The following is an 18,669-nucleotide window of genomic DNA, read 5'->3' on the forward strand; positions in this document are numbered from 1 at the left end:
ATTTCAATTTTGATTTCGTGATTTCACCATGGTTGACTCTCATGGAGCTAGAGCAGGTCCAGAAGCTTCGTCATCAGTAAACTGGATGGTAAAAGTTATATCTTCACTAGAGCAAAGATGCTGGGGCCAAAGCCGGCTGGCTGAGATGATTCCAGGCACCAGTAGCGGTGATGGTTTGTGGTTGTGGTCGTACGGTAGTGCCGATGGTTAACAGGCAAGCTAACAGTGTAAAGAGGCTGTCTAAAAATGAATAGAAGCCGTCCCAGAACTTCGTGCATAAGTTATATTCTAACAAGAGTAAAAACATAATAGGCGTGGATCAAGGAATGCAGCACTGGCCTGGTTATAGCCGAGTTATAGCTAGCTAGCATTTTAATGAGATTTTTACGAGGCAATCCACAACTTATCTGGCCTGTCAATACCATTATCCTCTTAGCCACACAATGTTCAACTGGACACCACTACCTTTACCAGGTACTTAGCTGCATGAACTGGCATTCCTTCTTTCCAAGAGCTGTCATCGACTGAAATAATTTGCCAACTTCAGTGATTGAGTCATTATCATATAGCTACTACATACTTGTGCTGTAAAGTAAAAATGGTATAGGCAATGTTAGGTATTGTCTTTACCGGTAGATATAATAAAGCAGTACTGTTGTTATCTTGTGTATTTTTCCTTGGAGCATTACTCACTCCTTGGCACATCGGCATGCCCAGTAATATAATAATAAAAGTAGCTGATGGTGATACATGTATATTGGAATTGGTTACTATTACATGGTTGCGTGTCATCCATGGTCCACATGATTTCAGTTACACTTTTATCACTGAGTCATGATGAATTTTAAAACAGTATCTTTGTAGGAGATAGATCAGTAATGATTAGGTAATGAAAAAGGTATAAAATTATTTACAAAAAAAGATAACAAGCAAGTACACAGAAAAATTAAACACAAAAGAATACAAAGACTAGCAAATTACAAACTACCACACTAATTACAATAAACTAAACTACTTACAAGCTACACCTACTTAACTACATTATAAAACCTAAACAAAATCTATCGTGTCCTCCGAGCAAAGAGCATAGTGTCTGAGGACCATTTTGGCATTGTATTTCCATAAAGTCACTGATTAGGTAATTGTTCTCTGTAAAATTTGTGTGCTATACACTGTTAGCTCCAATGCATCCTGCATTATCAGTTCTTCAGATAATATAATGCAAACCAGTATGATGCATTGCCAGCAATGAACATACCTGCAAAACTTAGCAGAACTTATAAACCTTATCTGATCAATATGTGATGTATTTAATCTGCATGAAGCTGACTTATATGCAGAAAGATAGCTATCTGTATGTATTACCTACCAGTTTGATAATACATAATAGATTAAATCACACCTGAAAGTTGACATAAACAATATCTCTGCTAACATCAATAACGTGCACATCCCTTCCTTCACAATGGTATTGAAAACTGGAATGGCTCTCTGTTAACAATCCTGATCTCATTTCATATTGACTAACAACCACAGTAGTAGGAAACTTGAAGTACTGTGCTGGTCAACCTCCTCCACCAAAGCGAACTGACTTTTACTGTGGGTGTGGCAGACTTTCCATCACAAAGGTGATCTCACCCACTACCGGCAATACTGCTCAAACTGAGTTTGTGCCAGGTCCAGTTTGACCCAGGACCCTTCTATTGTCATCTGACAGGCCAATAAGGTGTAAGGGGCGTGGGCATGCATGCTGCATGCACACGCAATGACAGAGGTAAAATATTTATGATTAAATACATACACATTTCTTGTACAAACAATTTAATATTTCAGTCATGTTCAGATACATTACTGTCTAGTGAAGAAGAGTCCTCCTTACCACAATACTGCAATATTTCAGTGAATGTCGGTCTATCTTTTGGCTGTATCTTAGTACATTTATCAATAAGGCCTGCTAAGATCCCTGGGCATCCCCTTGGGCTGAAAACAACACCATACTATTGTCACTATTTACAGAATAATAAGGTACCTGTTAAGCACTAATGTTTTGTTATTGGCCATTTCTACAATGTCGTGAAGGTGGAAGTGTTCATGTGGAACTTCACCATATGTAGCTACCTCCCACACTAGAACACCATAAGACCTGCAAATAACATTAACAGCATTGATAAGTATGTATGTAGTGTTGATATTATACACACAATGCACTGCTCTTTTCATTGCACAACAAATTTTTTATGCAAAACTTTTATAAATTTTAAACTTCTTTTACACAAACTACAAAATTAATGTATAGCGACCAGTAAATATTTCCAAGCATTAACTGTGCAACTTATTTCCTTTAATACTGTAGTTCTTACCGTATATTAAGGATCATGGAGGTTTGCACTTTCTCACAAAATATTATTGACCAGAACCAGCCTCACAATACCTTCACGACACCTTGGCAGTATTAGTGAGGTATAACCAAGCCCAAAAGTGCTTTCAGTGTGACCTGAAATGCTTCCAATAGGTTACGTAAAAATTAAAAAAAAACAACACTTTTCTATTGACTGACTGATGCTTGTAGAAAAGCGTAACTCAATAACAATTAAGGTTGCAGGCTTGATGTTTTCACTGTTTGACATCGCTTCAGCCTGACAGGTGCCTTTTGGCATGCTGCAGTACATACAATGAAAGCACTATGGACCTGCCTTTGTCCTCCTTTGTGTAACATTTCTCTTTGCTGTGTTGATTTGCAGTAGTGCATAATGGTTTCCCTACGTCTGTAATAGGAATTGTAATTTCTGTAGTGACTGGATTGATTACAGAGGTGCTTCTCATAGTGCTCTTCATCTGTAATGCTGTGTAACAGGCTGAACATAGCTTAAAACAAAGCATTATGGCCACTTCAGTGTTTCGTGTTACAAAAATAATAAATGTATGAGTACAATAAAAAGTTACTAGGAAATTTAGTGAAACAAGGGAGGTTAATTGTCTACACCTAGTGGACAATTAATCCCTCATGGGGTCATGGGTATAGAATGAAGTAGGGAATAAATATTCACTAGTATATCTTCAGGTGTAGGCAACCTCCCTTGTTTCACTACTTTTCATTTCTGTGATCCCTAGTTGAACTTACTAAAATTCTTTGTATATTGGAAACATATTAAGCACCAAAGAACATGGCTGAAAATCTTTTTCACCATTGTTCATAGCTACCATCGCTGCAAGGTTAAAATACTCTAATGAAGGTATACTGTTTGCTATTTTTCAATACCGCCCAGCACTACTAGCATGATTGCATGAAAATACTGTAAAGGGAGTAATGGTATGACTATGTGTACAACTTACCATACATCACTCATTGTTGTAAATTTGCCAAACAGCAATGATTCTGGGGCCAGCCATTTCACTGGCAACAATGTTTGTGCTGATACTCTGTAGTAGTCTGTCTCATGAACACCACGAGCAAGTCCAAAATCAGAAAGCTTAGCTTTAAAATCAGCTCCAACTAAATGGCTAAGTTAAATTGTATTTCTACAATTGCTACTGTCTTACTCAGACAATTTCTTGCTGCCACATCACGATGAACATATTTGTTAGTTGCAAGATATTCCAAACCACTGGCAACCTGGTGAAGGTAGATATGTAAGACACTATTAGATGCAATATTCATTATGTTACATACATCTGTCACAATGCTGATAGCTACATTCTCTGTTATCAGACTTGTGTCCACTTCATCTGGCCTATAAAAACAATGTTACAATTAGCTTGCTGCAAACAAAACAATAAGTTGATTGCATTCAAAAGCTGTATCTTTGATTGCTCTATTAGAGTAATTACTTGACTGCTCTTAGACTATTAGAGTATCTCAATCATTTTAATGCAGTGGGAGGTGAAAGGAAGTTCAATCTATAATGGATGTTGCATGCATGCTATACTGGTATTATAGCTTTTTCGTGCTATTGACTTGTCAATGCAGCAACAATAAAGCTAGTTTGACTCCTACTGAGATAACTTAAAGGGGGTTCTGATATTTCCACAAATCCACTTAGATTCGCCAGTGGGATTCACCCCTACTACTACTGGGATCAATATTAATTTTAAGTGTAATAATATAAGGAGCAAATACAAATGCAAAATTCACTTCACACACTATTAGGAAGTGATATGAATAACTAAATATGCTCCATCACCTGTTAACTCTTAAGAACCACCTCAGGTCACCATACTGCATTAGTTCTAATATTATTAATGGAGCACCATCACTAGTGGCCTTACAATGTCCTATAGTGATCACAACATGTACTCAGTGATTATGTAGTGAGAACAAATACGTACCAAGTAAGCTGACTATGTTGGGATGAATGAATCTCTTCATTAAATCCAACTCTTTGGAGAATAATTCAATATCTTTGGGATTTCTACTAGTCAGTGTTTTTACTGCAACAAGCACTGGTCCTTTAATTCCACAAATTTCCTAAGTAACATCAAATACAAACTTGTATACACACTTTTACTGATGTGTGCTTGTTACATACCTTGGCAGACATTAGTAAGACTTTTCCAAATTGACCCTCTCCAATTTCTCTCATGTATGTAAGTTTTGTTCTGTCATAACTCCAGTCCTATCACAATTCTTATCATGCAGTGAATAGTATAATGTATATGCTTACATCTTTTTTTCTAGAGCAGTTAAAATGATAGTAGTCTTGTAGAGGAGAATGCAGCCCGTACCTCAGTGAATCAGCTGAATACTTTACAGGTGGTGGTGACAAGTGCTATAATTCAAAACACGTACAGCATACGTAAACATGCACTGTTCTGTGTATCTACCATCTAAAGATTATGTTACATTTGCTGGAAGCGAAGTGATTGACAGTATGCATAACACAAATATATAACTTCTACTTACCGCATAACTTCCTGCACTGTCATCTATGACTTCATAGGTAGATGTTATCCATTCATACTGGGTAAAATAACACCCATGGAATATTATATAAATCCTATGAACCTCACCCAAGGATTGACTTGCTCATTTGTCTTGATAAGATGTTTATTGTGGACCTTCACAACTCGTACTACAGTGGTCTATTAACATATACACTATAACTTCAAAACTTTAATTTGCACAGCAAGTGACTGGATTTAAGAAACTGTTCCAAATTACACACATCAGTATTATGTAGCTTCAAGATAAAAAGTTTTGAAGGAGTTCAAGCTGCTACAACTAGCTAAAGGTGTGAACATGTATACAAAACTTATACCAATGATGCCTTCAAGATAAAAAGTTTTGAAGGAGTTCAAGCTGCTATAACTAGCTAAAGGTGTGAACATGCATACAAAACTTATACCAATGATGCATCAGCATTGCCCAAACTTAGTAGTTGGCTGTTCAATTTCAGAAAAACATTTCAGGAGTGCATTGGTTACACTGATGGGGGGGAGGGAGATAGTTGGGTGTGGTTTTAAAATAAATGGGGACAACAATTAAATGCTAGAGACTACATTAACAGTGTTGTGGTGTGGCAGTGTAGTGCAATGCTATAGCAAAAAAAGTGAACTAGTACAATTAAAGTATAGGGTTCCAGCAATAGAAGTAGTGAAACAAGACATATGAATGATGGTATAGTTATTACAACATAACGATATGCTACTTTGCATTGAACAGATGGTAGTAAGATGCCATTGTAGGGATTTTCCCACATAGCTATGCTGTAATAACTACGTACCATCATTCACATATCTTGCGCTTCACTATTTTTTATTGCTGAAGCCCTAACTTAATTTTTAATTGTACTTTTTTAATTGTACTAGTAGGCAATTAAGTAGCTGCTTGCAGTTTTAGAGATTTAATAAGACTGTTCTATTAAAGTAATCGACTACTCAAATTAGAGTATTTCGATCTTATGGATCAAAAAGTACCTCCCTAATTTTCACTACTTAATGTGCTGGCCCTTTAATGGTTAAAATTAACAAAGAAAAATGTTCAGCTAAGCCATTGACCTTGTACCACTGGTTCCCTTCAAGTCAGGTCCTATATATAGGGCGGACAGAAGTTAAAATCTAAGCTTGGCACACACACAACCATCTTTAAGGAATGCTAAGGCTTACTGGTACCTCAATAATGAATTTACAGTGGTGAGTTGCTGATATGGAGGAAGAGTGATCAAGGAACTGAAAAGGATGTAAAATCAAACAGCCATTACTCTATTCTGTCATTTGGCTCTACTGTAGTTAAAGTATGTGCAAGTTGAGACTATCCATTAGTGGGAGCACTTTTAGCATGTTGTAAATTATTGTATAACATGTATTGTCTAACTTTGCTGGCCATGATGGAATGCTTCGTGGAATACAGTACCGATGATCATACACCCGGTTAGTCTTTATAATTATAATGATTAGAACAGCTAGCCACTAGGTACAGTATGTTACCATTGATTTTTTTCATTTTCTAGCAAGGCCAGATTAGGAACAGCACCCTAGGATTAGGAACAGCACTCTTAGGATTAGGAGCAGCACCCTTAGGATTAGGAGGAGTGTCCCTATATAGGATTAGGAGCAGCACCCTAGGATTAGGACATAGTGTTGTTCCAGTATCAGCTAGTTATTACAATTCTAGTTCCAGTTTTGGAACCATAATCTTTAAAATTACAGTTCCAGCTCTAGTTCTGGAACTATAACCTTCAAAATTACAGTTCTAGTTCTAATTCTGGAACCATGAATTATTCTTCAATTTCCAGAACAACATACACTTATTTTAACTTAAGTATTACCAAAAGTCCATAATGAATTATGGACACTCACTATAAAGCTATAATATGCTAGTCTTGCTGGGTTTAACTGTTTCATGTATGTGGCTAATACTGTAGTTATCAGCATTATTACACAAAAAACTATAACACTAACAGAGTGGTTCTAAAGGACCTTTAGCTAATTATCAATTTATTGTTCTAGTTCCAGTTTTGAGGAAAGCAAAATTATAGTTCTAGTTCCAGTTCCAGTCTTAAGGAAAACAAAATAATTGTTCTAGTTCCAGGTGAACTGGAACTGGAATAAAAAGGGCTGGAACTGGAATTGTTTTAGTTCCAGTACTAAGAACTGGAACAACACTAGATTAGGAGCAGCGTCCCTAGGATTAGGAGCAGCGTCCCTAGGAATAGGAAAGTGCCCATAGGAATAGGAAAAGTGCCCCTAGGAATAGGAAAAGTGCCCCTAGGATTTAGGTTAGGCATTTAGAAGTTGATTTAGGAAGGTTCGTAAAATTGGAAGGCCCTTACAGCTGAGTTTCCCTTACATTGTCTTTGCTAGTGCGTGATTTTTATAGCTAGAATTACTCAACATTACTTGAGTGGTGATAGTAGCGAAGTGGTAGTGCATGAGACTTATAGTCAGGAGTTGCTGGTTTAATTCTACTTTGGGGAACTATTTACTTTCATTCTGAGACTTTTTCAGTCACTTTTTTCTAAGTTCACTACAGTATAAAAATGTTTGTAAAACGATAATGGTTGCTTTTATGTACACCCACCATCATTATAAAAGTGATGCACTAAAGTTGAGCTAAAATTACACAGAGTGCTAAAGTGCTTTCCCTAGTGGCTAGTCAAGTTGAGTTGAAAACAGTTAAAAAGAAAGACAATATTTTTCTCAAGAGCAATAACATTTCAGCTAGTGCTGTGAAACCTTACCGGGTAAACCAAATAACTGGCCAGTTATTTAAGTTATCAGTCATTTTTTGCATAACCGAATAACCGATCTCTAAGATATTCACTCAAAAATGTATGTTTTTGGTACTTTTCTTGTACTATGACATTGATATCATACTTGCCTATTATGTACTTTGACCACTATAAGGATGATCTGACAAACTGTTCTACAAATTTTAAGGGTATGCATAGTTTACATTTTGAGTGCAGCATGAATTCTATGTCATTCAATTCAGTAACCAGATAACCGACAGTTTTGATCTGCTCAGTCAGTGACTAGTTATGATATTCTGTCCAGTTTCACAGCTCTAATTTCAGCCAACCATATGATTAGTGGTGACAGTAAAGCTGTCAAGAGCATACATGTGTGATTGGACTCTGATATGAGATCGGGAAAGAGACACAACAGATGGCGTACTTGTAAGACTTCCCCATATGGTGAATATTTTGATTAGCCATAAACATTGTCTCAGGAAGTTGAATGAAAATATTTTTAGTGGGTCAAGCAGCACTACAAATAAACCAAATTTCAAGAACTTGTGTAATTCCATCCTTGAGTTATTAAATGTTTTTGAAGGTTCAGTTATGTCCGGCATACAATTTGGAACAATTTTGTAAAAATGTATAATCACTTTACTGAAGGTGTGCATGTGCTTATTATAAGCATGACATGTGAAAATACCTTCCTCTTTCTGTGACCACCATTGCCAAAATCACTGTATAATGTTATATAAGCACCAGAACAATTAAACACAATTATACTTACAAACTCTTGGAATGTTTGCTACGTTGATATAACTTGATGCTCAGCACCGATATCACTACCACTGTTACAATAAACACCAAACCAACAGAAATTACAATTGCAGCAATGACACCAGCTGTTAGTGATGATTGATCAGATGTAGTAGGTCTGTCTGTAACACTATCTTCAGACAATGCACTCAAATATGTTTGTAGGGTATCAGATGATGACAGGTTGACAGATAAATCAGAATCTAAACATGAGATAACACCATAATATATCAAGACACATGGTAGTGTATTGTGTAGCCAAGAAAGCCAGAACGCCACACTGTGAGTATATTTATAGGAAGAAACAAAACTCAAACTTCACACATACGCAGCTCCATGCTCCCTTCTCGAATCGGAATCATTTTTAAACTGCAAATGCCCTCTACCTTCAGCACCCCACATACCAAATTTGAGCAAGATTGCCTTATGAAATAGTGAAATATGAGCCTTCAAACTTTTCATTTTAGGGGGCTTGGGGCTTACATTATTCTTTTCACACACTTTACAAAAACCATTATAAAATGCAAATGCGTACCTTGATTCTCTTGAGTTTTGATACACTTTAAGAACATATTGTGGCACACTCACATATCGAGTTTGGTGCAAATCTGATTAATAGTCATAGAGCTATGGACAATTATTTGTGTTAAAGAAGGCCAACTAGTTGCCATGCCTACATGCAGGTTAGGGAATAGCTTAAAAATTAGTATGCATATAGGTTAACCTGATTTAAAAGAAATCGCATTGACAGCTATAGAGATACAAGGAAAAAACCAAATAACTGTAAATCGTGGGGTTGAAATACTCAGTCACTGCAGGGTAAAAAAGGTGTATGACAAATGTCAAAAATTACCTGTGTTCAAACCAGGGACCTCCATACTGAACACCTAAATCCTTTACCAATGAGCTGCTCTGTACACCTCACTTAAATTTCTACTTTATACATGAAAATTCTAGCTAAAATCTAATCCACACAAAAACAGCCAAGCTGTGAAAAAATGGTGCGGCCTTAAAAAGCCTGGGTGAAAAAAGTTGTGAAATCAAAGGTGGCGGCCAAGAAATGGCTACAATGATGTTAATGCTAAAAAAAATTAATAATGCACACTTTTCATCCAGGATTTTTGAGGCCACACCATTTTTTCACAGCTTCTAATCAATAGTAAAAGTTTATAATTTCATATAGATCTACCAATGGAAAATCTAGAACATTCTATGTGTGTTCTATTAGAAATTCTCCAACAAATTTACGCTCTATTAGAGCATTACAAATGTAATCAAATAAACTCTGAAATACAATACTATTGCAACTTCTCTGGTATTCCATCAAATCAAAGTTGATATTTTATAGCCATTTTAGTACAAATTGGTGGGGTAGTGCAGTGCCAATTGTCAACATCATAATCATCGTAATAAGTGCTATGTTAATAAAACTTGTGACAGCAGGCTGGAAATCGTATTCTAGCATAAAAGGTGCAGGATATTCTTTGTTAAATATTGAACAACATATCATGTTTTGCATGAAAAGTTGAGATGCTCTAATATATAGAACGGTCACTGCAAAATCCTAATAGACAAATAGTACAATCATGTATGCCTAACTTGGAAGGCTATGAAACACCATTGCAAATAAAATTAATACAGGCACCATAATATGATAATACAAGTAAGCACAAAACTGTATCACTATAATATAAATTGAAAGAATCAGTATAGGCATTTTTCTGTATTGGTAGAGCACTAGTTTGTCTTATATCATCTTTATTGCATCTGTATAAGAAATTGTGCAAAAACAAACCTCAAAGCCAGTTTTAATGGATATATTATTTAAAATACAAAAAGAAGTGAAATTCATGCAAAAACAACCAAGCTGTATAAAACGGTGCTGCCTCAAAAAGCCTGGGTGTAAATTGTGAGATCAAAGGTGGCGGCCATGAAATGGCTGCAATGATCAATGTTAATGATAATAAATTTTGCGTCTAAAATTTATTACCATTAACATCATTGCAGCCATTTCATGGCTGCCACCTTTGATTACACAACTTTTTTCACCCTGGCTTTTTGAGGTCACACACTTTTATACAACTTGGCTGTTATTGCGTGGATACATGATACTGCATTATATTTAAAATATAACCACAACAAACTCATGATCGCAGGTAAACTCACATTCACAACTGGACAAGATTGTATAATCATAGTGAGGGTAGGCTTGGACAGGAATGATATACATGTACATTGTGAATTTGCCACATTTTGAACATGCCAATGACAATGGAATAATTATGTATGTATCACTAGCGATTTTTCAGCTGATGTTGTAACTATGTGTCAAAATGCAAGCTACAGAACTGGCCATTGATTTACTTATAAACTATAAAGTGTACATACATGAATTATGTACATTACAAAATTGAATACACATGTCATCTCTGAAACCCCCTTACCATAGCTATAGATTTCATCAGTGCTAATATTACAAAGCAGCTCCTCAACAATACAATCACCTCCAATACCATACGTAACCACTACTGCCAACGGAACTGGCTCCTGCAAAACAAACTCCTTATCCTTAGACAAGTTGACTGATATATTCCCACTATCAATCACTGTAATGGCTGTAAATAGTTCTAGTGCTTGCAGTTTACTTGATAGTGATCTAGAAAACAATAACACTTGCTAGAGACAAAGTAGAATATACTAACGATAGGTTAACCATCACACTGCAAACCTTGTGTGGTCTGAAAGAAATTGGAGTTAAAGTATTTAGAGATATACAAAACCAATCATGTGCAACAAGCTTGTGATTAAGACAGTCTAAGGCTGCACAAAGTTAGTTACATGTTTCTCAGTGTTCCTATCAACTTCCCAAAATTGACCACCGAGATAACCAGGTGACCAACCAAACAAGAGATTTAACACATTGTATTTAGTCCATGGAGTATTAGCAATGATGGGTGAATACAGCATGCATACGTACCTCTCTATCCCATTTTACACTTTCAAGGTGCAGCTCTTTAAAAGGTATGGTATTGTGCTGGTTTGTTAAATTCATTAAAGAAGATGTAGAGGAAGGCACAGACAGCCCTCCTCAGACACAGTGAAAATAATTTTCATAAAAAAATACTACAATAGAGTAGTCTAATAGTGAAATCACTACAATACCATGTGTTGAATTTTTGAGTCAATGACTACTGCATTTGGTCTGGGTGTGTCCCTTTCTTTGGATCCACCCTGAAGATTGATATTATCACATTTGTGCAAGCACATCTTAACATAAGAAAAGCATGTTTGCAAATGCTTCAACAGGGCAAACCAATGCAAAAATATATAGCTAGTTAACTTTTCATGGCCTAATAGAATAGGGTAAAAGTGCAGAGAAGTCATTGAAAAAGTTTGTGAGAAAAGTTGACATGGATTTCAGCCTAGAACCTCCACCTAAAGTCCGGCCTAACCACTGTGTTACTGCTGCCAGCTACCCACTTCCCTTATTAGTGTAGCTTATAATATAAAACTTATAATTCAACAGTTCTAGCAGTAGAATTTTTCTAGAATATGAGTGTGGTAGATCAGTTTGCAGTAATTTTATTGGAGTGATACATGTCGAACATATTAATAACGATGATGCTGTTTTCAACAACTCTATTGTGCATGCTCACAGAAAAAGAAGCAAGGATAGCAAGCAGACCACAGTAGGTTGGCTTAGGTGCTTGCAAATACAAAGAGCTGTATAATATCCATGTCAAACCAGCCAATAGCCTGCGTTTTGAAAGTTTTGAAAGTTAATGTAGAAATGGCTGCACCAATTAGTATTGACACTACCATCATTCTGACTATTTCTCAGGTGCCATTTTTAATATATTAACTTTTGAAACTGGCTATTGTTCACAGCCTGGCTGTTATGCCATGATTGTCATATTACACTGGCTGTATACTTTAATTATTCACCTGTTTATAAACTTTGTAGTTGTTGCAAGTTCTCCACTATCACCTAAAAATAGCACTGCACAAGAATGTGAAGAGCTTTCATCACTAAACACCACAGCACCACCATAGATATATATGGTCTCATTTAAGAACTTTACATCAGCTGTGACCACTCCATAACTTGAATGTAAAAAACTTATAGGATCTTCCTCAGACTCCAAGAAATAACCTTCTGTAACAGTGAGAAAAATCATTTAAAATGTGACAGAAGAAACAAAATATTATACTTTACAAATCGAAACTAGAAAAGTTAACTATAATTTCCCCAAAGTAATATATTCACATGTATACATACAATGGTTTACCTTCTTTATAGCAGTCAAGACCATTGGGAGCTAGTGAAGTATCAGGTGGACAGGAACACTCAAATGATGACTCATTTGACATGTTACAATAGTAGGTACAACCACATGACTCAAGAAATAGCTCAACATATCCATCACCATCATTGTATCCTATCAGTGGCCATGGAGGATTAGGCCAAGAATAACCCCCTTCACCAGGTACCACTTCTCCTTGTACAAATACTGTTCCACCAGTGTACCCTCCCCCACCACCTCCACCTTCACAACCTCCACCTCCTCCTCCAAACCCTCCATGAGTGTCAGGAAAGAACAACATATCAGCTCGCACATATTCATTACAATCTTCACCACCAAATGCACTATGAATGAGGGCATCAGGATCGAAGGGTTGTGGACGATAAACCCTTGGTTCAAAATATCCAGCACCAGGTCCTGCAGACTGTGCAGCCAATATCGTCCCAAATGTACCATTAGAGTGCATTGAGTGAGTTTCGTAAGCATGACCAATTGAAAAATTCTGATATATGGCTTCTAAATCATCTGAGTCATTATACCTAATCACCAATGCACCAAAAAAGCCAGTAACATCATATATAGCTGCAGCCCCTCCTCCACCAGGAGCAATTGCAATTGGAAGACCTGTCGTTACAGTATCAACAATATTTATTAAGCTGGCTCCACCTCCTCCTCCTCCTCCATCAGAAAAGAAAACATCATCTGGAAAATAGCCTTTCCATATATTCTCACAAGCCATTCTGTCATTTGCTAGTTGGCACACATCAACATCTTGGTGACCATCACAAGCACTAACTCCTTGTTGTCCTACTAAAATTCGAAGCCTTTCACCTCTTCTAAACTGAACTGTATTCCTAGCAATCACCCCCAGTCCACTATAGTTAGAACACACTCCATGACCACCACTGGCCCCTGCAATAGTCACTGTGTAGTTACCACTTCTAGGGACAACAAATATCTGAGATCCTCTGGTGCCTTCATCAAGTAGATGACCACACACAAGTGATCCATTGTTACAGTAATGTTGTGTACACTCCATCATTGTTGGTCCTTCTCTATCCCTGCTACCACATGTTGTGAACCTGTAGGTGGCTGTAATACAGATCATTACAATGGCATTTACTCCATTAACTTAATGCATAATACTTGATAGAGTAGTTAAATGCAGTGTGCATACATATTGATGAACTGACATTTAAAACCAGCTGCAGTTGTCTAAAGTGCACATGTTGTTGTTACCATACTAACGTATGCGCTTGCCTCACAGCAGGGATGATATAGTTACAAACAATGTCTATACGTGTCTATCCAAACCCATTTACAAGAATCCTCCCATATGTTTTATAAGCCTGAAGAAGTATAATGATACTGAAAATTATTCTGTCATATTGAAGCAATTATAAATCACAACAGGCCTGATATACAATTTACATAAGTTGGAGATTGAGATACTCTAATAAAGCAGTCACTTACTAGTCAGAATGATTCAGTCACTACTCCCTAAGCATCTTGCCAACTAGCTAAACTTTAATTATATTGAACAGCACTTTCATGCACTGCTTCAAAAACTTGCTAACCATTATGATTACAAATATCAAAAAGGTAATAACATGAGATAATTAAAAATAAATTTTTCACAGATTTAAAAACAATCCCAAAATTCTCTAAATATTTCACTATTAACCCCTAAACATTCAAAATTTTCTCCCTCAAATAGTTAGGCTATACATGTACAGTATCAAGGGTTAAAATATGGAGAGGCTCTCCATATTAGTAACTCCTGACGATATGTACACCTAAGTAACAGCAAGAATTCATAATAAAAATGGGCCCTCCCTTTATATTATTATGAACTCTTGGTAACAGGCAATATATATACATATATATATATATATAGTGGCTACGTATATGTACAGTGTACGTATTAACAATCTGTCAATTACCATAATATATTGCTAACTTATAGACTGCTACATAATAAAAGTATTTTGCATTACATAATAATATTAGCTACTTGTGCAAATTTCCATAAATATTACATAGCATGCAGGCATTATTCTCAGCAAATATATGTACAAAATATTACAAACAACATACACACAGTATACAAGTGTACTAAATTACAACACGTTATGCACGCATATATATGTGTGTGTGTGTAACGTTTGTTATGATTGCGTGTGTGTGCATGCGCGTGTGTTGTGTGTGTGCATGTGGTTGATTTGGCATTATACGGATGTGTTGTCCTATCAACGCACTGGGCATATATAAAAGGTCTGAGCAGACCATTTATGCTGTCATAAATGGTCCGGCTGGACCACCTGTGCTTACATAACTGGTCCCCCAGGACCACCCTTGCCAGTGCATAAATAGTCTGGGGCAAGCATAAATGGTCTGCCTCCACTTTGCATTATTGATTAGCTAATATACTTACTACCTTGGTGCCCCCCCACCCATTTCCAAACCCTAACTGGATCTATCCCTGATACATACACCAATGCAACCCTTTGTCGTTATTCAAACATCAGCCTCCTGACCCAATAATGACACACTAGCTTTGCCATGTTATAGTAACAACTATAGCTATAATATGCATAAAATATTCAAAATCATTGATTTGATGGTTCTGAAAGCATTCACAGCACTGGAACCTTTTAACTTTCTTGGCATCTTCATGCAGGTTTCATGTTCATGCAAATGATGTGAGACCATTGCTTACATCTATCACATCTGATCTGCAAAAAAGACATGTCTATACTCATTGTTGATTGCATCATTATCGGATCTATTTCTTAGTTAGGTAAAGATAAAATCTTCTAGCAAGTCAGTCTTGGTTTCATTCATTACATCTCTGCAGTGGTTATCCTCTTCATCTGAAGCCATGCATGATCACTTAGCTATCTTAATACACCTAGTTGATTCCAGCTATTTGTTTTCACTGTGCAACAACCAGTTGTTCAAGTAGCTGTGTTAGCTAGCTACTGTAGCTATAAGGCCTGAAACAGGATTTGTACTATTCGCGCCAAGTCTGACTGTGCCTCGAATTCCACTACAGTATATAACCAAGCGACTGGCGTTGAAGGATTTTATTGAATGCTGAGAGATTTCGTGACAAGTGGCTTAGCTTTAGTATTGAAATTTATAACCATTTTTGCTCTGGTAGGACCATTTTTGTTGTCATAGTTGGCTCAGCTGGACTGTTTATGTACCCGGACCAAATATTTTGTTACAGTCCAGCACTATACCCACAATAGTCTTGCATTAGAAAAGGAAGGATCTGGAGACATTCACCTTGAGCATTAGTTTTGTGGGAATGCTATTATGCCAGCAATCTTGTCTAATTTGTGCATTCCAAAGTGCATACTGTAATCATCAAGTGATGTGAATATAACATGCTTTAATGGTTAGCAACTTGATGTATATTATGAATATGACTGAACCCTCACTTGATGTGGAGACTTCTGCAGCCTGACCACTCTTGTCATTTGGTCTGTTTCTTTTTGACCAAATGACAAAGAATAAAAAGCGTTCTGACTGTGTAAGAATGGATCATGGATTGCCATGAAAAGCAATTTTATATACTATTGACAGATGAGGGGTTAGTTTCTAGTTTGCTACACTTAGCCCAATAAACTTAGGAGGTGTACGCCCTTCCATGTTCTCGGCGCATAATAATGACTTGTGAAATGCAAACTCCAGTGATCGATACAATCCTACGTAATCCCAATAAATTCTCACCTCTTTCAACACTAACCGCGTGTTCTAAAGATCCGATCACCAGAATCACATGTAGTAGTGAGAGTAGAGAAGATCGTTTGAAGACGAACATAGTAATTAACTGATTCTTCGCTTTGGTTGACACTCCCTCGCATCAGGCGGATTTACGAGGGCGAGATTGAACTTGTCTCGTGCATTATTACTGACTAGACAAGGCGGGGCTACAAAACCGCATTAATTAGCGGCCGCCCCACCAAATACTGTTTTGTACCTTATGTGTTGTGTTAGCGTATGTACACTATAGTGCAGCCACATGCCTGTTTTGGATATGAGTGTGCCCCCATTGATCATTTCGCAAATTAACATGCATGAGATGAATCAGATGACTGCACATACACTGAATTCCTGTTCTTTGCTTCCTATAACATTTGAGCCCCCGCTAAATATAGTACATGTAATATCAAAGAGGTGAGCATGTGTTCACTCTCAATGGTTTTGTACTGGACAAACATGCATGTTTTCATGTTGTAAACATGTTTGCACTCCTGAATTGCTAATGACTTGTGTGCAGCTATTTCTGCTTTTTCCCATCGTATTTCCACCTCTTATGTTAATTCAAAATATTTATCTGCTTACTGTGCTTGTCGCCTAATTCCTCTTGACAAGCGTCCTGGTGTTCGCCCTATTGGTGTGGGTGAAGTTTTGCGAAGAATTATTGGAAAGGCTGTGATGAGAATTATAGGGCGTGATTTACAGCAGGCTGCAGGATCCTCTCAATTATGTGCTGGTCAAATGGGTGGTTGTGAAGCTGCTGTCCATGCAATGAAACAAATATTTGACTTGCCTGAGGTTGATGGTGTTCTCCTTGTTGATGCTGAGAATGCCTTCAATGAGTTAAATTGTCAAGTAACACTCCGAAACGTTGAGGTCCTCTGCCCTTCTCTTGCTCCCATTTTAATTAACACTTATCGTACTGATGCTTTTTTGTTTACTGGAGGTCGTACCATCTTTTCTAGTGAAGGGACTACCCAGGGTGATCCTCTCGCTATGGCTATGTACACTATCGGTACTTTGCCCTTGATTTCTCGTCTTACTGGTCTAGTAAAGCAGTGCCGGTATGCTGATGACTCTGCTGCTGGTGGCAAGCTTTCCAAGCTTAAGCAATGGTGGGACTTGTTATCTTCCGTAGGGCCCCGTTATGGCTATTTTCCAAATGCTACTAAAACTATCTTGATAGTCAAGGAAACTGTTTTAACTGATGCTAGAACAATTTTTGGAGACTGTGACATTCAGGTTACTGCTGAAGGACACCGTTATCTGGGAGGTGTAATTGGCACTCCTGCCTTTGAACAGCTATTTTTGAGACGTAAAGTGGATGGCCTCGATGGCTGGATTGATGATCTTAAGACCTTGAGCCTCTTTGCTGAAACACAACCTCATGCTTCCTATGCTGCTTTTTGTCATGGTCTCTCTTTCCGATGGAACTATTTTTTTCGTGTTTCTTCTTGTTCTACAGACCTTTTCCTTCCTCTTGAACATTTTGTTAAATCTGTTTTCCTTTCTAGTCTATTGGGTCGAACTGTCCCTGGTGATGTTGAGAGAAAGCTATTTGCCTTGCCTGTGCGGCTAGGAGGCCTTGGTGTGTTTGATCCTTCGATTGTTGTGTCACAGCAGCGTTCCTGCTCTGTAGAAGTAAATGCTGGTCTCGTTGGCTTGATTATCTCTCAGGTACATCAACTAGGTGACTGTCTTGATGCACAGGTTCAGTTGCGATCCAAGTTTCACTCTAGGAGCCATCAAGAGCAACTTCAATCTGCCAATCATTTGTTCGATGAACTTCCTCCTAGCATGCGTTCCTCAGTCATGTTGGCTCAGGAGAAGGGTGCATCGAATTGGCTCTCTTGTCTTCCATTGAAGTCGCATAATTTTGTGCTTCATAAAACTGCTTTTCGTGATGCAATTGCGCTTCGCTATCATTGGCTACCATCTGCCTGCCCTACTTCTTGTGCCTGTGGTCATTCTTTTACCATAGAACATGCTTTGTCTTGCCCAAAGGGCGGGTTTCCTTCTCTGAGACATAATGAAGTGCGTGATCTAACTGCCAATTTACTTTCCGAGGTCTGTAACAATGTTGTCACTGAACCCCACCTTCAGCCTCT

At 37.4% G+C, this 18,669-nt stretch overlaps 1 protein-coding gene across 1 annotated transcript; it reads right to left on the bottom strand.

Moving 5' to 3' along the window:
* Positions 1-1,766: 1,766 nt before the first annotated feature.
* LOC136249225 (leukocyte tyrosine kinase receptor-like) lies at positions 1,767-16,694 on the bottom strand. Its single transcript, XM_066041180.1, has 17 exons — positions 16,532-16,694; positions 12,779-13,885; positions 12,435-12,645; positions 10,934-11,145; positions 8,461-8,692; positions 8,377-8,410; positions 5,008-5,079; positions 4,901-4,957; positions 4,662-4,766; positions 4,527-4,613; positions 4,327-4,465; positions 4,182-4,272; positions 3,671-3,731; positions 3,541-3,613; positions 3,334-3,493; positions 2,030-2,143; positions 1,767-1,980 (listed from the first exon to the last, which is right to left on the bottom strand). The coding sequence occupies exons 1-17, from the start codon at positions 16,620-16,622 to the stop codon at positions 1,830-1,832; spliced, it is 2,997 nt and encodes a 998-aa protein (XP_065897252.1). The 5' UTR covers positions 16,623-16,694; the 3' UTR covers positions 1,767-1,829.
* Between the last annotated feature and the right edge of the window lie 1,975 nt (positions 16,695-18,669).

The sequence above is a fragment of the Dysidea avara genome, chromosome 3 (genome assembly GCF_963678975.1).
Source record: "Dysidea avara chromosome 3, odDysAvar1.4, whole genome shotgun sequence".
NCBI classification, from domain to species: domain Eukaryota; kingdom Metazoa; phylum Porifera; class Demospongiae; order Dictyoceratida; family Dysideidae; genus Dysidea; species Dysidea avara.